This window comes from Oryctolagus cuniculus, chromosome 8 (assembly GCF_051225735.1).
Source record: "Oryctolagus cuniculus isolate XC-2025 breed Fujian yellow rabbit chromosome 8, ASM5122573v1, whole genome shotgun sequence".
NCBI classification, from domain to species: domain Eukaryota; kingdom Metazoa; phylum Chordata; class Mammalia; order Lagomorpha; family Leporidae; genus Oryctolagus; species Oryctolagus cuniculus.
Genome location: NC_142874.1, coordinates 55,049,227 through 55,071,717, shown reverse-complemented (window position 1 = coordinate 55,071,717; position 22,491 = coordinate 55,049,227). Strand labels below are relative to the sequence as shown.

At 47.7% G+C, this 22,491-nt stretch overlaps 2 protein-coding genes across 39 annotated transcripts in view; one reads left to right on the top strand and one right to left on the bottom strand.

The window, feature by feature from the left end:
- The window catches only part of ELF2 (E74 like ETS transcription factor 2), a 113,384-nt gene extending 109,464 nt beyond the window's left edge, over nt 1-3,920 (bottom strand). For 9 of the 38 annotated variants that reach the window (XM_070047559.1, XM_070047567.1, XM_051819444.2 and 6 more), the window contains exon 1: nt 2,807-2,946. The gene's annotated coding sequence lies outside the window, so the exon portion shown is untranslated. Of the gene's footprint in view, nt 1-2,806; nt 2,947-3,631 lie in introns of those variants that run through there. The other 29 variants (XM_089302865.1, XM_089302868.1, XM_051819449.2 and 26 more) reach the window with 12 other exon arrangements.
- LOC149125022 (uncharacterized) lies at nt 1,605-13,366 on the top strand. Its single transcript, XM_089301772.1, has 4 exons — nt 1,605-1,613; nt 1,701-2,181; nt 2,785-3,421; nt 13,166-13,366. The coding sequence occupies exons 1-4, from the start codon at nt 1,605-1,607 to the stop codon at nt 13,194-13,196; spliced, it is 1,158 nt and encodes a 385-aa protein (XP_089157898.1). The 3' UTR covers nt 13,197-13,366.
- The last annotated feature ends 9,125 nt before the right edge of the window (nt 13,367-22,491 follow it).

Below are 22,491 nucleotides of genomic sequence, written 5' to 3'. Positions count from 1 at the left end.
AAAAAAACTCTTCTGTTTCACACTTATCTTAGCCAAAAGGCCAATAAGCGATCTCTCTGTCTCTCCCTCTCTATCCCTTTCAAATAAATAAATCTTTAAAAAAAAAAAAGTGGGAGACGCTATATATTATGATATTAAGAAAAGGCAAATCTATGCAAGCAAAATGCTGATTTTGCTGGGACTGAGGTAAGAAGAAGAGATAGGGAGGGAACGAAGACTAACCAGAGGAAATTTTTGGAGGCTACTAAAATGTTTAAACAGGCTTGAGGTAACAGTGTCACAATTCTACATATATACTAAACATTACTGAATCACACACTCAAAATGGATAAATGTTTGGTACTAAGTCAAAAAGCAACTTCTTTAAAAGTGCATATATCCAAGGAAATTAAAACTTGCCCACACAAAAACTTAATATGCAATATTCATGGCCACGTTAACTCAAACGTGGTGGGGGGGAGCCAATGTAGTCCATAAGCTTTACTTTGGAAATCTATATTCATTAAATAAAAATTAAAAAAAAAAACTCAAATGTCCATCAACTGATGAATGCATAAATGAAATGTAATATAAGCGTATCTATATAACCAAATAGTATTCAGCCATTTAAAGTGACGTACTGATACATGGCACAATATGGATAAACTCTGCAAACTTAAGTGAAAGAAGCTAGTCATAAAAGACCAAACTTTGCACAGTTCAGATTAGGCACATCCAAAGTCATCCAAAATTGATCAGTGGTTGCCTGGGGGAAAAGGGGGACAGCAAGAATGGAGAAGGAATGCTAACGGGGATGGGGTTCCTTTCTGGTGTTCTAGAATCGATCATGGTTGATGACTGCACAATTCTGTGAATATACTGCAAGTCACTTAATTGTACACTTAAATCAACCTGAATGACATATGAATTTTAACTCAGTAAAAGCTATTAGCCCTCCAACCTACACCTGCCAAAAAAGTATACAACTTTTGAAAAGGTAAAGCCATCAACATCAGCAGGCCCTCCCACAGCCAATGTCTTACTTAGGACACAAAAATCCCAAAATCACAAATTCTTTCCAACCATACTAAAGGCAATTAATTTTCTAAATGAGTATTTATGCCTGAATGAGGGACAACTATTAATCCAAGTAGTCAGTGAAGGTATACCCTTAAAATAGGTTAGCATTAAATATTTGAATTTCAAATGGCCAGGGTATTTCAATTTTCTACTTCATGTGTTTAACTGCTAAGAGATGTCTCAATAATACTAGTATGAACGCACTCTATGAATTCTATCGCCCTATATAAACTTGAATTATTCCCAGGTTCCTTTACATATATAACTTCAACAGCCTTACACAGTCATTCCACCTTCTGAAAAAACTCCACAACACAAATATCCAAACCTGCCTTGGGTAAAGGGTGCATTCTTCTGTGATTCCAGCACTAGACAAAGTGCATAATTTACCTCTTGATCGAGATTGAGATAAAAAGAAAAGCAAATCTGATTATCAAACACAAGATGACTGCTCTCTCACCACCGGATTAAAATTTAAACCGTACAGCCGAGTAAGTGTTCCGTTCACGCACGCCAGAAAAGGCAGGAAATTGTGCGGTTTGACAATGTGGAAGGTAGCACTTGTACGTCTCCCTCACACTCAACTCACGAAGTACTAAAACTTAAAGAAAGGCTATTCTGCAGCGAAATCTGGCTCCTAGAAAGAGAGCCCGGGGCGGGGGTGCTGGCACACGAGGAACCTTAGAAAACTGCGATCTGGATTTCTCTCGGTGTTGGGGAACACTTTCTGTCCTCTATGGGCACGGAATAAGAACGCCCCAGTGGAGCTAGAGAGGGGGCCCGGCGGCCCTGCTCGAAGAGTTGCTCCCGCAGAGTCGGGAGCGAGCCCTGGCCGTCCCCCTTGCGCGCCCTCACAACAACCAGCGGCGCGGTCCCCGAGGGCCAGCTGGGCGAGGAAAGGATCCACCAACAAGGCGGTCACACTGGACGTGCGCGTTACCCAGCCCGTTTCGGTTTTGCTGTTTAAAACAGATTCCGATCAGAGCCAGCCTCCCTCCCCTCCCCACCCCAACCCCCCGGGAATAGTGGGCGGCGGGCAGCAGGGGGCCGGCACGGAGAGCGAGAATAAAAGAACGGCCGGGTACAACCTGTCGTGCAAGCTAGCAGCTGAGGGAGGGAAAGGTAAGCGCCTGCGATAAGGCCCGACGGGGAAGGAAAACTGGTGCCCGGCACCCCCCCCCCCCCCAGCCACCCGGAGCACCCGGAGCCTCCCAGGTCCCGCCCCGAGCTCGCCGCCCCGCGCCGGCGCCGGCCGCAGCCTCCCGCCCTCCCCAGACCCTCCCAGGACGCGCTTCCTCCGGAGCCGGACCCCCGCCCCGGCCTCCGCGCGAGCCTCGGCGGGTCAGTTCAGTCCGCTTCTCGGCAGAGGTGACTCGCGCAGAGACGTAAACACACGGAGCCCAGCTGCGCCGGGCCCATCCCCCGCCGGGGTCCCTAACCCCTTCCCTCAGCCCTGCCCCGCGCCCGAGCCTCCCCGCGGGCAGGCGCGCCGCGCGCCTTGCCCTTTCTCCAAGTCCCGCTCGCCGCCGACCGTTGCCCGCAGTCACTCAGCCCCCTTCCCCCGCAGCACCCAGCCAGTGTCACCGCCACAGCCTCCGGAAAACCCCTCCGCACACCCCGGAGCAAACAACACAGGCGCGGGGCGGGGGCGCGGAGAGAGGCGGCGGCACCCGGGACGGCAAGCCTTTATCGCCGCGCCCTCCGCGCTCCCTCTCCTCTCCCCAGACTCGCCGGCCCGCGCTCTTACCTGCTCTCCACGTCGCCCGGGAAGACCGCCGCGTCCCTTTCCCTCCCTCAGGGCCGCGGACGAGCTGCCGCCGCCGCCGCCGTTGGCCGGGCGTCCGGAGGGAGCCGGGGCCTCCCCGCAGCCCGAGCCGCTCCACAGGGAGAGGAGGAGACAAAACAGAGGCGCGCCGCCCCGCGCAGCGCCCCCAGCCCGCACTGCCCCAGCGACCCCCCAACCGCCGAGGCGACGGCGGCGACACAGAGCCCGGCGCGGGCAGCACTGGTGGCCCCCGGCCCGGCTCCCGGCCCCCTCCCTCCACCCGCGCCTCGGCTCCTCCCCCTCGGCCTCCTGCCGCCGCCACCAGGACACTCGAGTCCGCCTCCCCCACCCCGCCCGCTCGGAGCGCTCCTCCCCTCCTCGCGCGGCGGCGGCGGCGGCGGCGGGGCGGCGGGGCGGCGGGAGGGGGGGCGGCACCGCCAGTCACCGCAGCGCCTGTCAAACCCGGGCCGGCTATTTATACCCCGCGGGGCCAGCTGCCCTCGGCCCCCGCTGGCCAGCCGGACCTGCCTCTGCTGCTGCTGCCTCGAATCCCGCCCTCCCCGTTTCGCCCAACTTCTCCCAAACCCGCCTTCTCAGGTAAAGACGTTCGCCACTTGTCCGGTTCCCTGCTCGGCGGCTTCCCCCATCGCACACTCCGCTCGGGCCCGGACTGGGACGAGGGCTGTGCCAGGAAGGGGCTCCGCCTCGCGGGGCAGGCGCGTGGGGACGACGGAGCCGCGCGTGCACCTGCAGCGCCCACCCGCCCGCTCCTCCCGGCCGGCCGAGACCGCACGCACGCACACACACCCTCGCCACTCTGCGGCCCCCCGCGGGCCCGAGCTGTCAGCCCGTCCCCAGCTCCGGACTCTTGCGCCTCTTCTCAGGGGACTGCTCCGCACTCGGGCAGGCTGACAGTAACCGGGAGGCTGAGGGTTGCAAAAACTCCCGGCCCAGGTCCCGCCGGTCCCCACTCCTCAGCCTCGGCTAAGTACGGGGTAGGGGGCGCGGGCGGGCAGGAGCGCGACGCCAGCCCCGCCCTGGCCGGTGACGCACGTGGCGCGCCGCCCCGCCAGCCTCGCGCTCCTCGGCGCCGCCCGCTCCTCCTCCCGGCTCACAAACGCCCGGCCTCGTACACTCGCGGACCCCGCCCCATTCCCAGAAATTACCGCCCGCCCAACGGCCCGGCCGCGCGGCGGTTGGTGCCCACGTTTGCCGGGCGGCCGGCGGGCGGCGGGGCCCAGCGCGCAGCTGCGGAACGCGGCGGGCGGCCCCTCGGCGCTGCCCCGGGAGCCCCGGCCGCCCGTACCGCGCGCCTTTGTCGCTCCTCGCCGTGTCAGCGACGGAGAAGTAACTCAAGTCCGAGTCCTGCCCGCGCAAGAACGAGGGAGCGTGTTGGTGAAAGGGTGTTTTTGGTCCAAGCGCTTAGGAATTCGAAAACGAAAACCCAGCAGTCGCCGCACGCTCCTGGTTTCCACAGTTTCACACAAAGGGGAACCTCTGAGCGGGGCTCGCTCACGCGCCTTCAAGTGCACAAAAGCCAATGACACGGTGCCCCGGGCTGTCCTGCGTTTGCAGCGTCTCGCCCAAGGTCTTTCTCGGGCGTAGTTGTGCAGACAAACGGCTCAGCCCCACCAGTCCCCGCGCCGCCTCTTGCATTTGTTTCTTTAACAAAGAGCCGGGACTGTCCCGGTGCGCGCGGGGGCTGCTTCGGCTCCCGGCCCGGGCTCCTGCAGCTTCGCTGCGATGGCCCCGGCACCTGGCGCAGTATTCACCAGGCTCCTTTCTGGGCTTCAGCCTTACTCTTTGCTGCTCCACGACCATTTTGGACGAAGAGGAAATGCGGAGGAACGTTTCAAGGCCGTTTGTTCTTGAAAGGAACGTGGGAACCCTGGACAAAACCCTGGAGTGGGGCTCAATGTCAGGACCACCCGAGGCTCGGCTGAAGAACTCAAGGATTTAATGATCTCTTTTTTATTTTAAGGCTGTAACTGTTCATCTATTTACTTGGGGACAACTCTCCCTTTCCCATGTTAAGAAGCAGCTCTGGGGATTCCTATTCTTATGTAAGAGGTTTTTACTCCTAAACACAGGGGAAGCCTGGGTCACAGGCTGGCTCCTCAGAGTCCTCTCGACTCTGACAACATTTTGTGGATTCCTGAATTCTATGGCACCCTTTAAACTAAAGATTTTATAAAGCCTTGGTAACACTCAAACCTTTTAAAACACAATGAACAGGATGCTGCCAACAGCGTATTTTCTAAGAGAAGTTGTTGTTGTTGTTGTTTTTTATCCCCTACTTCTTGTAAAATAGTCTTTCTCCTATGGAAGCCGTTGCTCACTTTGACATTTTGTAAGGAATTAGCTGCCAGCAATATTACAGCATCTCCATAACACAGCATAGCAAATTAAGGTGCATGCAAAGACAAAGCCCTGTTCCTATAATTTAGGACAGAGATCACCTCTGGATCAAAGCCTATCATATGCTGTTGGCCAGTTTTGAAAGGAAATCTCTCTCTTCGGAAAGTTGGAAAGTCCCAGGTTGATAACAGGTAGATAACGTTTTTGTTCCCCAGTTTTCACTGTTCCTTGCATACCAGCCCCCTTGTAGTTTGTCTTAGTTGAAGGTAGACTGTTTCTCCACCCTATGGGCTCTGAGCTTAGATCATTTCATTTGCTTCGCATCGAAGGAATATGGGCAGAAGTGACAATGTGACAGCTCTGAGGCTGGCCTGGAGAGGCACTGCCTGTTTCTGCTTGCCTCCCTGACACTCCTGCCTTTCACAATATGAGGCTCATGCCTGAGTGATCTCTAGGTCCAAGAAGGATGAGACATGCGTGGAGAAAATCTAAACCTCCACCTCGGAGCCAGTGACCTACAAAGTACAAGATTGTTTTAAGCACTGAAATTTTTGGGGGTGCTTTGCTTCCCAGAATTCATGTCAGAATCATTCACTGACACGATAGCTGATAGAGCAGTCTGCTCCCTTGGTATTGGTCTTCAAGGTGCAGAAACTGATGTCTCTGACACAGCTCTTTGGTGATGGGTCTTAGAAAGATGCATGCTTTATGGAGACAGGCCAAGTAAGAAACCCCAGAAAGTTTTTCGCCAAGCATTCAAAAGACCTCACAGTCAGGATAGCTCTGTTGTGGCCAGAGGTCCTAATGGCAAGCTACTGATCAGAGGATAGATCTTTAGGTTTGTTTTAACTTGATGGCTTTTGTTTCTTATATCACACAGTTCGTGTCTTAATCATATAAGTTAATACATTCTCGTCAATCTTCAAATAATATAAAGTAAATTTTAAGATCCAAGTCCCCCTTTCCTCTCACTTATTCCATTCACCCATACCCAGCCCTCCCATATTTTTTGCCTTTTACCCAAAAATCCTGGTTTACCTGTAATCTTTCACACTTTGTACATTTAAATACAAATACATTCATTTACATAAATTAAATATAAATAGGACCCAGTAATATGTGCATTAGGTAGAATGCTTTATACTTTTTCTCTGTGTTTTTCCCCTTTGCTCTCACTAATTATTCAGCAAAATTTGTTTTAAATTTTAGTCTGTCCATTATGATAGGCTCACCTAAAGAGGTTTTCCTATTTTTCTATCATGATGAAAATGAGAGGAGGATCATTTAGGGATAGCAGTGACAACATGAAGAACACAACAGAAAATTAAATGCTCAGAATGGTGGAGCCATGACCAGTAAACAGTTTCTCTCCCCCATTCTATATTCTTTTTTGGGCTAATTCTTGGAGGCTTTGGGTTACATTTGATTAAATGAGATCATATTCCCTTGTAATACTTAGAGTAGTCCAAGAGAACAAGTGGAAACCATCCTACCTTTTCTGGCCCAGCCTCAGGAGTCACACACCATCCCTTCTGTTATACTCTGTTAACCACACAGATTCAATGTGGTCCTGATTCGGTGTGAGAGGGTACCACACGAGAATAGTTAACAGGACCTGAGGGTTATTGGAGGCCAGGTTGGGAGCTGACTGTCACAAGGGCATTCACAGTAGTGAATCCTGAGTGGCTGGAACAGTCTTTGAACTGGTTGGATTCCCTCATTGCAGGCTGGCAAGTTCCCTACTTGCCAGCGGCTATGTAGACTTCACAAGAACAACAAGAAAAATCTCTTCTTTTGCCTCTCCTTGAAAAACAAGTGGTTCTGGGCAACTATCCAGTTGTATTCCGCTGTTACTCTACCTTACTTGTGAAGCACATTATGTCTGTCCTTCCCACCATCCCTGTCTGAGTTTCCACAAAGAAGGTTGTTCATAGCTCTCCCACACTCTGGGTCTGCCTTTTATGAATCAGAATCTTTTAAATATTGTATATTAAGCAGATTACAAAAGGCATGCATTAGAGGATGACCAAAACCAGAGCAGTTTTTCAGGGACAAGTAACGTTTCCACAATTCAATGAAGGAATTTTTGAGGATCGAGTTTGTACCATCAAGTCAGATAGGGGCCGGCACTGTGACATAGCAGGTAAAGCTGCCGGCTGCAGTGCCCCAGCATCCCAAATGGGCGCCAATTTGAGACCTGGCTGCTCCACTTCCGATCCAGCTCTCTGCTCTGGCCTGGGAAAGCAGTGGAAGATGGCCCAAGGCCTTGGGCCCCTGCAACCGCGTGGGAGACCTGGAGGAGGCTCCTGGCTCATGGCTTTGGATCGGCACAGCTCCAGCCGTTGCGGCCAACTGGGGAGTGAACCATCGAATGGAAGACTCATATTCTCTCTCTCTCTCTCTCTCTCTCTCTCACCTTCTCTTTCTGTGTAACTCTGACTTTCAAAGTAAATAAATAAACCTTTAAAAAATGCAATCAGATAATACAAGCAGAGGACTGGGCACTGTGGCACAGCAGGTTAAACCACCACTTGGGACAGCTGTGTTCCGTTAGCAGAGGAACTGGGATCCCACCTCTGCTTCTGATCCACCTTCCTGCTAATGCAACTAAGAGGCAGTACATAATGACCCAAGGACTTGTACTACTGCCACCCATGTGGGAGACAAAGACTGAGTTCCTAGCTCCAGGTTTCAGCCTGGCCCAGCCTTGGCTGTTGCAGTTGCAGCTATCTGGAAAGTGAACTGGGAGATAGAGAATCTCTGTCTCGCCCCCTCTGTCTCTGAAATTCTGCCTTTTAAATAAAATAAATAAATCATTTTTAAAAATATTTTAAAAGAGAGATCTTCCACTCACTGGTTCACTCCCCTAAATGCCCTCAACAGCAGAAAGTGGGCCAGGATGAAGCAAGGAGCCAAGAATTCAGTCTGGGTCACATGGGTACAGGGAACCAAGTACTCGAGCTATCTTCCATCGCGTTCCCAGGAACATTAACAGTGAACTGCATTGGAAGTGGCACAAGCTAAAAAGCCCAAGAGAGCATTTCAGGCAGGGAAAGCCAAGACACTGGCAAATAATGACCTACATGAAGGATCTTTGTGAATGAGATCCCAGTGGAAAGAAGGGGCCATCAAAGAAGGTTGTACTTGGCCGGTGCTATGGCTCACTTGGCTAATCTTCTGCCTGCGGCACTGGTACCCCAGGTTCTAGTCCCGGTTGGGGCGCTGGATTCTGTCCTGGTTGCTCCTCTTTCAGTCCAGCTCTCTGCTGTGGCCCGGGAGGGCAGTGGAGGATGGCCCAAGTGCTTGAGCCCTGCACCTGCATGGGAGACCAGGACGAAGCTCCTGGCTCCTGGCTTCAGATCGGGGCAGTGCGCAGGCCGTGGCGGCCATATGGAGGGTCAACCAACGGAAGGAAGATCTTTCTCTCTGTCTCTCTCTCTCACCGTCTAACTCTGCCTGTCAAAAAAAAAAAAAAAAAAAAGAAGAAGAAGAAGGTTGTGCTTTTCTCTGAAGGGAGGAGAGAGCTCCCACTTTGCTTATGGCACTGTCTAAATACTGACGGAGTTTGTGGACTCAAAAGGCTTCCATAGCCTTGGCAGCTCATGACAAGAGCCTCAAGTGATCACTGACATCATAAATAAGAGTGTCAGTTGTTAAATCAACAACAGGAGTCACTGTGCACTTGCTCCCCATGTAGGATCTCTGTCCTTAATGAGTTGTACTATGAAAATTAATGGTAAAACTTGTCTTCAAACAGTACCTTATACTTTGTGTGTCTGTGTAGGTGTAAACTGTTAAAATCTTTACTTAGTATAGAGTTGGTCTTCTGTATATAAAGATAATTAAAAATGAATCTTGGGGCTGGCGCTGTGGTGTATCAGGTAAGGCCACTGCCTGCAGTGCCCATATGGACACCAGTTCGAGACCCGGCTACTCCACTTCCAATCCAGCTCTCTGCTGTGGCCTGGGAAAGCAGTAGAAGATGGCCCAAGTCCCTGGGCCCCTGCACCCATGAGGGAGACTGGAGGAAGCTCTTGGCTCCTGGCTTTGGATCGGCATAGCTCCAGCCATTGTGGCCAATTAGAGAGTGAACCAGTGAATGGAAGAATGGAAGACCTCTCTCTCTCTGCCTCTCCCTCTCTCTCTGTGTAACTCTGACTTTCAAATAAATAAATATTTTTAAAAATTAATCTTAATGAAGAATGGGATGGGAGAGGGAGTAGGTGGTGGGATGGGAGAGGGGGTGGGAGGGTGGGTATGGGGGGAAGAACCACTGTATTTCTAAAGCTGTACCGATGAAATTTGTATTTATTAAATAAAAGCTTTCTTAAAAAAAAAAAAAAAAGGAGGTGGCACAGCTGGGATTCTAACTGGTGCATCTCAGGTGGCAGCTTCAGTGCCACAACACCAGCTCCAAGATAAAACTTTTTTAAAAATAAGCATAAAATTTTGAACACAAAAGGGAAGTTAAATCCTGGTGAGTTGTATGTGTAACATAACCATGTAATGCTTTCTAGTAAAATAAGTACTTAAAGTTATTTTATAATTTGGGTTATTGATATATTTTTATTTTTTAAAAGATTTTATTTATTTCAGAGGTAGAGTTACAGACAGTTAGAGGGAGAGACAGAGAGAAAGGTCTTACTTCCATTGGTTTACTCCCCAGATGGCCACAATGGCCGGAGCTGTGCCGATCCAAAGCCAGGAGCCAGGAGCTTCTTCCAGATCTCCCACATGGATGCAGGGGCTTAAGGGCTTGGTCCATCTTCTACTGCTTTCCCAGGCCGCTGCAGAGAGCTAGATTGGAAGTGGAGCAGCCGGGACTCAAACCAGCACCCATATTGAGATGCCGGCACTGCAGGCAGCAGCTTTATCCCCTACGCCACAGCACCATCTCCTTGATATATTTTAAAAGCAGCCTTCTCTGTAAAATATTGGTTTAATTGGAAGTATTTTAATTCCACCCACCAATATATTACTTTTGAGGAATATTTTATTGCTTTATTAAAATACTTGATGTGTTTAAGATGAATTATACTTATCTGAGTTAGAATTTCTAATATTTTCAAAGTTAAAACCAACTTTCAGGATAGCATTTCACTTCCTTATTTTTATTATAAAATTAAAAGTCAAATGAAGGCATGGGCATTTGCAACAGCTGTTGAGATGCCCACATTCCATGTCAGAATTGCTGGGTTCAAGTCCTGGTTGGGTTCCTGATTCCAGCTCCCTGCTCCTGGGAGGCAGCAGGTGATGACTCAAGTACTTAAGTCCCTGCCACCTACATGAGGGATCCACATTGAGTCCCAGGCATCTGGCTTAGGACTGGCACAGCCTTAGCTGTTGCAGGCATTTAAGGAGTAAACTAGCAGATTGGAAATCTGTATGTGTGTGCGTGCTTTTCAAATAAGTAAAAAATTAAAAATAGGTATGGGTATTTGGCTCAGCAGTTAAGTTGCTACTTGGGATGCCTGGTTCGAGTCCTGCTTCTCCATTTCTGACCCAACTTCCTGCTAATGTGCCTTTTGGAAGTCAGCAGATGATGGCTCAAGATCTTGGGCCCCTACCACCCACAGGGAGACCTGGATTGACTTTCAGGTTCCTGACTTCCACGTATGTAGCCCAGCCCTGGCTGTTGCAGCCATCTGGGGAGTGAACCAGTTGACAGAAGATCTCTCTCTCTCTCTCTCTCTCTCCCTCTCCCTCTCCCTCTCCCTCTCCCTCCCTCCCCCCTCCCTGTGTGCGTGTGTGTGCATGCGTGCGCACATCTGTCACTCTTTCAAATAAGTATATAATTTTAATTTTTTTTTATTTTTTTGACAGGCAGAGTGGACAGTGAGAGAGAGAGACAAAGAGAAAGGTCTTCCTTTGCCGTTGGTTCACCCTCCAATGGCCGCCGCGGCTGGCGCTCTGCGGCCGGCGCACAGCGCTGATCCGATGGCAGGAGCCAGGAGCCAGGTGCTTTTCCTGGTCTCCCATGGGGTGCAGGGCCCAAGCACCTGGGCCATCCTCCACTGCACTCCCTGGCCACAGCAGAGAGCTGGCCTGGAAGAGGGGCAACCGGGACAGAATCTGGCGCCCCGACCGGGACTAGAACCCGGTGTGCCGGCGCCGCTAGGCGGAGGATTAGCCTAGTGAGCCACGGCGCCGGCCTCAAATAAGTATATAATTTTAAATAAAAGTCAGTGTAAATGCTATAGTACTTAATAAATATACAAATATAAATATCTTCCATGGAGCACTACTTACAATCAATTTCCATATTTGTGAGCTAAATAGATTGTAAGGGCATTTAATCCTGTTTTTACATGCTCCTAAGTTAGAATACGTGAATAGAAATCTGTCTTACCATTTGCTTCCTAGATCACCTGAAGATTGAATTACAGTAGCGGGCATTATTTTTATAATGGTGAATAATAACAGTTACATTGGCCACTGTCAGTACACTGCTATGTGCCTTGTGTCACTTGATCTTAGGCGCTCACTAGGATTGCCTCCATCTTACAGTTGATGCTGGAGCTAAGAGATGCCAAGTCACTTGTTTAAAGTCCCACAGACAATGGCAGAGTTAGATATTGAACCGGTCTCTAGAGCCTATACTCTTAACTACTGATACATCATGCTACTGAAATGCTTTCTTAACACATACCACTGTTCATGTCCAAACAGCAGGAAGATGAAAAATATTGCTATTTGCTTGCACCTTGATTCCAGTCTCATATCTTTTCACCTCCAAAATCAGAGGGCACTGCTGCCACCTTGCAGTCACCTCCTCTTGTCTTCTCTGTTCTGTCTAACATACCAGGTACCACTGGGGATGCTTGAGTGTTTCTGGCTGTGTTCCCTGACTCCCACTGTGCAGACACTCCCTTCCCTACTGGTTGCCAACAAATTCCCTCTTCTCCAGCCTTCGGCTTCTGTATCCTGCTCATCCCACTTCCCTTCCTGTCTGTCACACTTTCTGTCTGGGCACACTTTCTTTGCTTTTTTTTAAAATTTTATTTATTTATTTGACAAGTAGAGTTATAGACAGTGAGAGAGAGAAACAGAGAGAAAGGTCTTTCTTCCATTGGTTCAATCTGCAAATGGCTGCACCGATCTGAAGCCAGGAGCCAGGTGCTTCCTCCTGGTCTCCCATGCGGGTGCAGGGACCAAGCACTTGGGCCATCCTCCACTGCCCTCCTAGGCCACAGCAGAGAGCTGGACTGGAAGAGGAGCAACTGGGACTAGAACCTGGTGCCCATATGGCGCTGCAGGCGGAGGATTAACCAAGTAAGCCATGGCGCCAGCCCCTGGGCACACTTTCCATATCTGCTGTTGACCAACGGCAAAAAGGAAGACCTTTCTCTATGTCTCTCTCTCTCTCACTGTCCACTCTGCCTGTCAAACAAACAAACAAAAAAAAAAAAAAAAGAAAGAAAGAAAGAAAAGAAAAGAAAAGAAAAGAAAAGAAAAGAAAAGAAAAGAAAAGAAAGGTCTTCCTTTGCCGGTGGTTCACCCTCCAATGGCCGCCGCAGCCAGCGCTCTGCGGCCGGCACACCGCGCTGATCCGATGGCAGGAGCCAGGTACTTATCCTGTCTCCCATGGGGTGCAGGGCCCAAGCACTTGGGCCATCCTCCACTGCCTTCCCGGGCCACAGCAGAGAGCTGGCCTGGAAGAGGGGCAACCAGGACAGAATCCGGCGCCCCGACCGGGACTAGAACCCGGTGTGCTGGCTCCGCGAGGCGGAGGATTAGCCTAGTGAGCCGCGGCGCTGGCCTGAAATAAATATTTTTAAAAAGATTTATTTATTTATTTGAAAGGCAAGATACAGAGAGAGAAAGAAAGAGAAAGAGAGATCTTCCATCCATTGGTTTACTTCTCAAATGGCCACAACAGACAGGGCTGGGCCAGGCTGAAGTCAGGAGCCAGGAAATCCAACTGAGTCTCCCACATGGGTGCAAGTGACCAAGTCCTTAGGCCATCTTCCTCTGTTTTCCTAGGCACAATTATGGGGAGCTGGATTTGAAGTGAAGCAGCCAGGACTCAATTCGGTACTCATGTGGTATGCCATCATTGCAGAGGGCGACTTAACCCTCTGCACTGCAACACCGGCCCCATGGAGGACTTTTCCCTAAATGATCAGACTCCCTGTAAAGGAAATTTTACCAGGTAGTTAATAAGAATGTGGTGTGTGTGACTGACTTTGTGGCATACTTTCCCCACTGAAACACCTTCATGGGGATCCCTTTTTCCAGAAGCAGGTTTTTGGGGGTGAGATGAAGGGATAAGGGAATGAAAAAAGAGGAAAGCAAGGGTTCTGACATTCTCAGATTTACTAGCTGTTTCTATTCTTGCAGGAAAAACATTTCAAAGATCTGATTAGAGAAAAAGAAAGAACACATTACAGCAAATATATATTCATCAAGGTCTAAGGCCATTTAGTAACAAACGTTTTTAAAAATAATTTTTGGAAATTATAAAGTTAATATCAGTCTGAAAGAAAGGTAGAATGGCATTATGAGGGTATCATGAAAAATCTGGGTTCTTTTTATTTAAAGATTTATTTTATTTATTTGAAAGGCAGTTACAGTTATCTGCTGGTTCCCTCCTCAAATGGTTGCAACAGCCAAAACTGGGCAGATCCAAAGCCAGGAGGCCAGGAGCTTTACTGGCCACTATACCACAGTGCCAGCCCCTGAAAAATCTTCTTGGTAAGCTTTGAAAATTGAAATATCCTTTTTAAAAAATTTTATTTAAGGTATACAAATCTCATGTATTTCATGTATACAGATTTAGGAACATAGTGATACTTCCTACCCTACCCTCCCTCCTGCCCAAGCTCCCATCCTTCCCCCTCATTCCTCTCTATTCCCTCTCCTAATTTTTACAATGATTTGCTTTCAGTTTACTTCATACTTATAAAATTAACCCACTGCTAAGTAATAAGTTCAATTAATAGTATGAAGAAAAAAACCCTGCTCCTTAACAGTAGAGACAAGGGCTGTAAACAATCACTGAAACTCAAAATGTTAATTTTGCGCATATACATTACATTATTAGTACTCTACTAGTTATCACAGATCAGGAAAACATATGACATCTCTCTTTTCGGGACTTTCTTATTCATTAAGTATAATGGTTTCCAGTTGCATCCATTTTGTTGCAAAAAAGCAGGATTTCATTTTTAAAGGCTGAATAATATTCCATTTCATATTTATACTATAATTTCTTTATCCATTCATCAGTTGATGGACATCTGGGTTGATTCCATATCTTAACTGTTAAAAATAAAATGTCTTCTACAAATACATTCACAAATAACAAATGTCCTTGGAAATGTTGTAAGGGAGAGGCCGGTGTTGTGGCATAGTGGATAAAGCTACCACCTGCAATGCCAGCATCCCATATGGGTGCCCATTTGAGTCTCCACTGCTCCATTTGCAATCCAGTTCCTCGCTGGTGGCCTGCAAAAAGCAGTGGAAGATGGCTCAGTGCTTGGACCCCTGCTACCCATGTGGGAGACCTGGAAGAAGCTCTCAGCTCCTGGCTTTGGCCTGGCTTAGTATTGGCTGTTGCTGCCATCTGGAGAGTGAACCAGTGGATAGAAGACCTCTCTCTCTCTCTCTCTCTCTCTGTCTCTTCTACTCTCTCTGTAACTCTGACTTTCAAGTAAATAAAGAAATCATAAAAAAGTTATAAGAGAATATAACCTCTCTTAAATATAGTTCATAACCTCCAAGGATTAGCCCAAGAAACCAAGGTTGACAGGGGCAACTGATTTACCTCCTACCACTCAGAAGTTAGCCTTCCCCTGTGTCCCTCACTTTATAATTTCTTTCTCTCTCTCTCTCTCTCTTTTTTTTTTTTTTTTTTTTTTTTTTTTTTTTTTTTTGACAGGCAGAGTGGACAGTGAGAGGGAGAGACAGAGAGAAAGGTCTTCCTTTGCTGTTGGTTCACCCTCCAGTGGCCACCGGGGCCAGCGCGCTGCAGCCGGCGCACCGCGCTGATCCGATGGCAGGAGCCAGGTACTTATCCTGTCTCCCATGGGGTACAGGGCCCAAGCACTTGGGCCATCCTCCACTGCACTCCCTGGCCACAGCAGAGAGCTGGCCTGGAAGAGGGGCAACCGGGACAGAATCTGGCGCCCCGACCGGGACTAGAACCCGGTGTGCCGGCGCCGCAAGGCAGAGGATTAGCCTAGTGAGCCGTGGCACCTGCACTTTATCATTTCTACTCCCACACTGGACCATAAAGTGTTCTCCTATTTAATATTCTTGTTTTATTCCCCATTCTCATCACATGAACTATAAAGCACTTTCCTGTCTCCTTTGGTACTCAAATTCTATGATTTATGCTCAGGATCCCTCTAGTTCAAGTCCAAGGTTAATGTTTTTGGAATTTGCCCAGCTCAGCAGCCAGCTTCATTCCGGGACAACCAGACACTGGCCCTGCCCCCAGCAGCCAAGCTTATACTATGTGAGTTAGCTGTCTTTGGTTATTACTATTTGATACGTTGGGCCTACCATACTTGTCCAACTAAAGTCTCTTGTTGTTTCTGGAACTTTGTATAAGTATATTGGTAGTTATAGGAGAACCACACTCTGCCATATGTAAAATGAAAAGCCAAGGGAACCCTATAGTTGTGTCTGCCACAACGAGGAGCAGATATTAGAGCGCAAGAAAGAAATGTGTCGAGTCCTTACAACCAGTCCAGGCCAGTGCTGGAACCCAACTTTTGTGAGACTATACAGTTTGGAAGAAAATTAAGTTAAAATATGGATATTTGTTTAAAATAGGAAATTACAAAAATGGCAGTTTTTTAAATAGAAAATTCTTTTGAAAGACAAAGTTACAGGAAGAGGTATATATATATGCATATATATATTTATTTAGAGAGAGAGAGAGAGAGAGAGAGAGAGAGAGACATTTTCCATCTACAGGTTCACTCCCTAAATGCCTGTAATGGCTGGAGCTGGGCTGAACTGGAGCCAGGAGATTCTTCCAGGTCTCCCACGTGGGTGCTGGGGCCAAAGGACTCAGTCCATCTTTTGCTGCTTTCCCAGGCCATTAGCCAAGAGCTGGATTGGAAGTGGAGCAGGTGGGACTTGAACTGGCACCCATATGGGATGCCAGCAGTGCAGATGGTGGCTTTATGTGCTATACCACAGTGCTGGCCCCAAATGGCAGATTTTTTTTTAAAGATTTATTTATTATTAGAAAGTTAGAGTTACACAGAGAGAGAGGCAGAGAGAGAGAGAGAGAGAGAGAGAGAGAGAGAGAGAGGTCTTCCATCTGATGGTTCACTCCCCAATTGGCTGCAGTGGCCAGAGCTGTGCCGATACGAAGCCAGGAGCCAGGAGCTTCCTCCGGGTCTCCCACATAGGTGCAGGGGCCCAAGGACTTGGGCCATCTTCCACTGCCTTCCCAGGCATAGCAGAGAGCTGGATCAGAAGAGGCGCAGCCGGAACTAGAACCGGCGCTCATATGGTATCCTGGAGCTTCAGGCCAGGGCCTTAACTCTCTGCACCACGGCGCCAGCAAAGAGCAGATTTTTAAAAAGTTGATAAATACTACAAATATTACAAAACTCAGAAAAATAAAATATACTTTAATTTTATTAGTTAACTACTTGACATACCTCTAAAATAAATTTTCTACATTTATTGACTATGTACTCTCTGTTTCTTCCTCTAATTTTGTAATGTATCTTCTAGGGAGACAAGAGAAAAAAGAATTAAATTTTTACTGTAGCACAGAAGATTAAAATTTGTATTTTGTTGCTGATAATTTAGGAAAGTGTATATCAGTCTCACAACTTTTTTCAATAATGTCATATAAATTTTTATGGTCATTTTCAATTTGAGGGAACTTCTTTCACATTTCTTTCATGTGCTCATAGAAGTAATATTTCAAGCTATTCCAGTTTTCTTACATAGTGACTAATCTTAAGTACTCTTTAGATTGAAAATACTCATTAATTAGTTTGCTGTTTGATGTTTAATGGGTAGTGATATGTTGTAAGTGTATGTTATCTTTATCAATATCAGTATTTAATGTCATGAGCAAGATAATTATATCTTTTGCCAATCTGTTCTCATAATGCATTCATTTTTGTCAGTTGTGATTTGAAATAAACTAAAGTTTATTTGTTACCTATTTTAAAAATTTATCTTTGGGGCCAGTGATAGCATGATAGGCTAAACCTCTGCCCGTGGTGCCAGCATCCCATATGGGCGCTGTTTCTAGTCCCAGCTGCTCCTCTTGTGATCCTGCTCTCTGCTGTGGCTTGGGAAAGCAGTAGAAGATGGCCCAAGCATTTGGGCCCCTGCACCCATGTGGGAGACTTGGAAGAAGCTCCTGTTCCTGGCTTTGGATCAGCCCAGCTCTAGCCATACGGACATTTGGGGAGTGAATCAGCAGATGAAGGGCCTATCTCTCTGTCTCTCCCTCTCTCTGTCTATAACTCTGCCTCTCAAATAAATAAAATCTTTAAGAAAATTTATCTTTTCTTTTTGAATAATTGCCTGTGGTATGATCTGAAATTATAATCTTGATTTCTCATTTTTGGTATGGTCGTAATCTTTACCACTTTTGTTTCATAGATCTTTAATTTCTTTATCTAAGTAAAAAAATTTAAATATATTCAAAATTGTCGCTCCCCCTCTTCGTGGAGGAACGACACAGGACCCTGCGCTGTTCTTTCGTCTGCTCGGCCCTTCCCGGGTTTGCTGCTGGTTCTTCCCGGGTTGGCTACTGTCCCTTCCACCTCCGTGGAAGGGCGGTTCCCCCTGCCACACTCCCCACTTCCGCAGGGGAGCGGCACACCGCCGGCCGGCTCTCTCGGGGGCTGCACAGGTGTTCCCCTTAGATGTTCCCATTAGATGTTCCTGGTGCATGCCGTCTCTCTCCTCCTTTATAGTCCTCCTCTGCCAATCCCAACTCGGCTGCCCACACGCCGAGTACGCTGCTCTCCTCCAATCAGGAGCAAGTCCTACAGTTTATTGGTTGAACTGGAGGCAGCTCCGTAGAAGCTGTTTTCTTCTCTCCCAGCGCCATATTGTGGGAGAGCAGATGCACAGAATAAGTCTTAATTCCAGTAACTTAGTCTAGTCCGGGTTGCTCCCCACAAAAATAATAAATGAATTCAATAAATACATTTTAAAGTGATAAGAGGGTACCCTTTATATCTATCCAAATCAGGAATCTTTAGTTCTTATTTATTTTCTTGAAATGTCCCAAATTATTTTTTCAGATCACAGTTGTTGTTTTTTTTTACTTTTTTTTTTTTTTTTTTTGACAGGCAGAGTAGACAGTGAGAGAGAGAGAGACAGAGAGAAAGGTCTTCCTTTTCCGTTGGTTCACCCTCCAATGGCCGCCGCGGCCAGTGCGCTGCAGCCGGTGCACCACGCTGATCCCATGGCAGGAGCCAGGTACTTCTCCTGGTCTCCCATGGGGTGCAGGGCCCAAGTACTTGGGCCATCCTCCACTGCACTCCCTGCCACAGCAGAGAGCTGGCCTGGAAGAGGGGCAACCAGGACAGACTCCGGCGCCCGGACCGGGACTAGAACCCGGTGTGCTGGCGCCGCTAGGTGGAGGATTAGCCTAGTGAGTCGCGGCGCCGGCTCCATTTTTTTTTTTTTTTTTGACAGGCAGAGTTAGACAGTGAGAGAGAGAGACAGAGAGAAAGGTCTTCCTTCCATTGGTTCACCCCCCAAATCGCTGATCTGAAGCCAGGAGCCAGGTGTTTCCTCCTGGTCTCCCATGCGGGTGCAGGGCCCAAGCACTTGGGCCATCCTCCACTGCCTTCCCGGGCCACAGCAGAGAGCTGGACTGGAAGAGGAGCAACCAGGACAGAAGCCAGTGCCCCAACTGGGACTAGAACCTGGGTGCCGGTGCCGCAGGCGGAGAATTAGCCTAGTGAGCCACGGCGCCAGCCTCAAATCACAGTTAAAATGCACATTCAAGCTATATCAACTTTTTGAATCAACATATAACATCTTTTTTTTTTAATGGATACAGATTTTTTTTTTATTTTATTTATTTGAAAGACAGAGTTACAGCGAAAGGTAGAGTAAAGAGAGAGGTCTTCCATCTGCTGGTTCACTCCCCAGATGACTGCAACAGCTGGAGCTGTGCCAATCAAAGCCAGGAGCCAGGAGCCAGGAGCTTCTTCCTGGTCTCCCACGTGGGTGCAGGGGCCTAAGGGCTTGGGCCATTTTCTACTGCTATCCCAGGCAATAGCAGAGAGTTGGATTGGAAGAGGAGCAGCCGGGACTAGAACTGGCACCCATATGGAATGCTGGCACTTCAGGCCAGGACGTTAACCCGCTGCACCACAGTGCTGGCCCCACATCTTTTTTTTTTTAGATGAGTGGGTGTTTAAACATCTCTCGCTCTAAGATTTATTTATTTATTTGGCCAAGTTACAGAGAGAGGGAGAGACGGAGAGAGAGGTCTTAATTCTGCTGGTTCACTCTCCAAATGGCTGCAAAAGCTGGAGCTGGGACTATTGGAAGCCAGAAGCCAGGAGCTTCTTCTGGGTCTCCCATGTGGGTGCAGGACCCAAGCACTTGGGCCATTTTCTGCTGCTTTTCCAGGCCATTAGCAGGGAACTGGATTGGAAGTAAAGCAGCCAGGACTCTAACTGGCACCCATATGGGATGCTGGCACCACAGGCTGAGGCTTTATCCACTACGCCACAGTGCTAGCCCCAACATATAACATCTTGTTTGCATGAGTTTCTTTTCTCACTTTTCAAATAGTATAAATTAGAATTCTCAAATTGTCACTGTGCCTGTGACACTAGGATTGAAGTTTTATAGTGGATAGTTATGTGCAGGTCCCAAAGAAAAGTCCAAGTGACATGTGTATTTAAATACTCCAGCCACAGCTTAGAAATGGCTCATCTAATGCATGAATCTAGAAAGAAAGAAAACAAGCAATTATTGCAAAATACTAAGGTAGTCCACAACCTCAGGTTTATGGAAGCCGCCTTCCTCATCTCTGAACCCCTCCCATGAGAAAAAGTAGCTAGTGGTAGCTGATAAACTCCAGAAAAAAGTGTGTGCTGAGACAAAGATCTTAACCAACTGTGGTTAAAATGTCTTACTTTCATAAATTTTACAAAAACCCTTAGCTGTGCCAAGTACACTGCTAGGGCCCATCCCAGATCTTCTTAAGGAGTCAGTTTAAGTAAGAGACCCAGAAGTTCAAGTTTATTCATCTGAGGCCCATCACCCCTCCTGTTCCCAGGGTTCTCTGAATTTCTCTCTCTCTCTCTCTCTCTCTCTCTCTCTCTCTCTCTCTCTCTTTTGCACAGGCTAGATAAGCCTCCCATTTTTTGCGAACCAGACTGTCTCATATAAGACCCTTTTACATTTTTCCATAGGTTATTGCATTAGACTTGTAAATGGAATACTTAATGCTAACTATTCCTGATTCCAGTTTTTTTTCTTTTTAAAGATTTATTTGTTTTATTTGAAAGGCAGACTTACAGAGAGAGAGAGACAGAGATCTTCCATCCACTGGCTCACTCCTCAAGTGGTCACAATAGCCACAGCTGGGTCAGGCCACAGCCTGGAGACAGGAGCTTCAGCCGGGTCTCCCACATGAGTGCCAGGGCCCCAAGCACTTGAGCCATCCTCACTTCTTTCCCAGGCCATTAGCAGGGAGCTGGATCAGAAGTGGAGCAGCCGGGAATCGAACTGGCACCCATATGGGATGCTTATGATGCAGGCTCCAGCTTAACCCACTATACCACAGTGCTGGCCCCTCCAATATCTTTTGTTTTTTTTTTTTTTTTTTTTTGACAGGCAGAGTGGACAGTGAGAGAGAGAGACAAAGAGAAAGGTCTTCCTTTTTGCCGTTGCTTCACCCTCCAATGGTAGCTGCGGCCAGCACATCGCGCTGATCCGAAGCCAGGAGCCAGGTGCTTCTCCTGGTCTCCCATGAGGTGCAGGGCCCAAGCACTTGGGCCATCCTCCACTGCACTCCCGGGCCATAGCAGAGAGCTGGCCTGGAAGAGGGGCAACCGGGACAGAATCCGGCACCCCGACCGGGACTAGAACCCAGTGTGCCGGTGCCGCAAGGCAGAGGATTAGCCTATTGAGCCATGGCGCCGGCCTCTAATTGGCTTTTTACATCCCTGTCATAGCTCTGATAATGTCATTACCCAAAACCTCTGAATGCAAACTCCTTATTCTGTCATTGAAGGCCTCTGTGAAATAGTTTGATGTCTATCTTTCCAGGCTGAATTCCCACTACTTTTCTTGCTGTTGTCTTGGCATCAGCCACAAACGGCTACCCACAGATCATGCCTTGAGCTGTGTCACTCTGTGCCTTTCTTCAGGATCCACCTCCTGCACAAAACTCTCTTCCTTGTTCTGCCTATCAAAGCTACATATCCTTCAGGGTCTACCTTAGAAATCATCTCCTCCATGAAGATTTTCCTACACACTGCCCACCCCTCAAACTAAGTGTGATTCTTGCCTTTCTTCAACAAACCACAGTTTTGGTTCTTACTCTGCCCATAACACTGTATTTTGCCTTAGTTTATAATTATTGTGCACAGCAGCTTTACATCTGACACAGGGGTTAGACTCCAAAGTTAGCAAGCAAAGCAAAAAAAAAAAAAAAAAAAACAAAAACCTTATAGTTAAAAAAAGTTTCCAAGATATTTCTTAAGAAGGTGCCAATTAGAGAGCAATTTACTGCTCGCCCTGGTTCAGTCATACTCTTCCAGCATTGAAAGGCATCACTATTGCACCTCAGATGAAAAGATCTGGCCTGCATAGAGGGATCCTATTATAAGAATTGCAAAATTTTCAAAGCATAAAATACCCACAAAAAGGTTAGTTAGCAAAATGTCCCTATTACGCAACTCATGAGAACTCGGCGGTAGCAGTTCCTCATCTCCCATGACACATTCCCCCAAAGGCACGCACCTTCTGAGTAGAGTAAGAGGAACTGCCCTGTTGAACTTCTCACCATCTCCCAGTGCATATGATTGGATTCATATGATCTAAAAGTATGTACAATGGGATTTGGTAGCACAAAAATTACACTTAAGAATCTTAAGTTGTTCAGTTCCTGTCTCCACTAGATGTGTAGCCTTGGCCATATTATTTAATCACATATTTTTTCTATGATTCCATTATGTTTTTTAAACAAAATTTATTTATTTACTTTGAAATTTGGAGTTAGAGAGAGAGCAGGAGAGACAGAAAGAGAGAGAGAGAGAGAGCGCGAAGGAAAGAAGTCTTCCATCCACTGGTTCACTCCCCTAATGACCTCGACAGCTGGAGCTGGGCTGATCTGAAGCCAGGAG

Bases quoted from the DNA above. Each gene is read 5' to 3' on its own strand.
- LOC149125022 (XM_089301772.1), top strand. The intron at 2,182-2,784 runs GTAAGCGCCTGC...TCCTCTCCCCAG, and splicing joins AGCAGCTGAGGGAGGGAAAG to ACTCGCCGGCCCGCGCTCTT. The intron at 3,422-13,165 runs GTAAAGACGTTC...CTGTTTTCCTAG, and splicing joins TCCCAAACCCGCCTTCTCAG to GCACAATTATGGGGAGCTGG.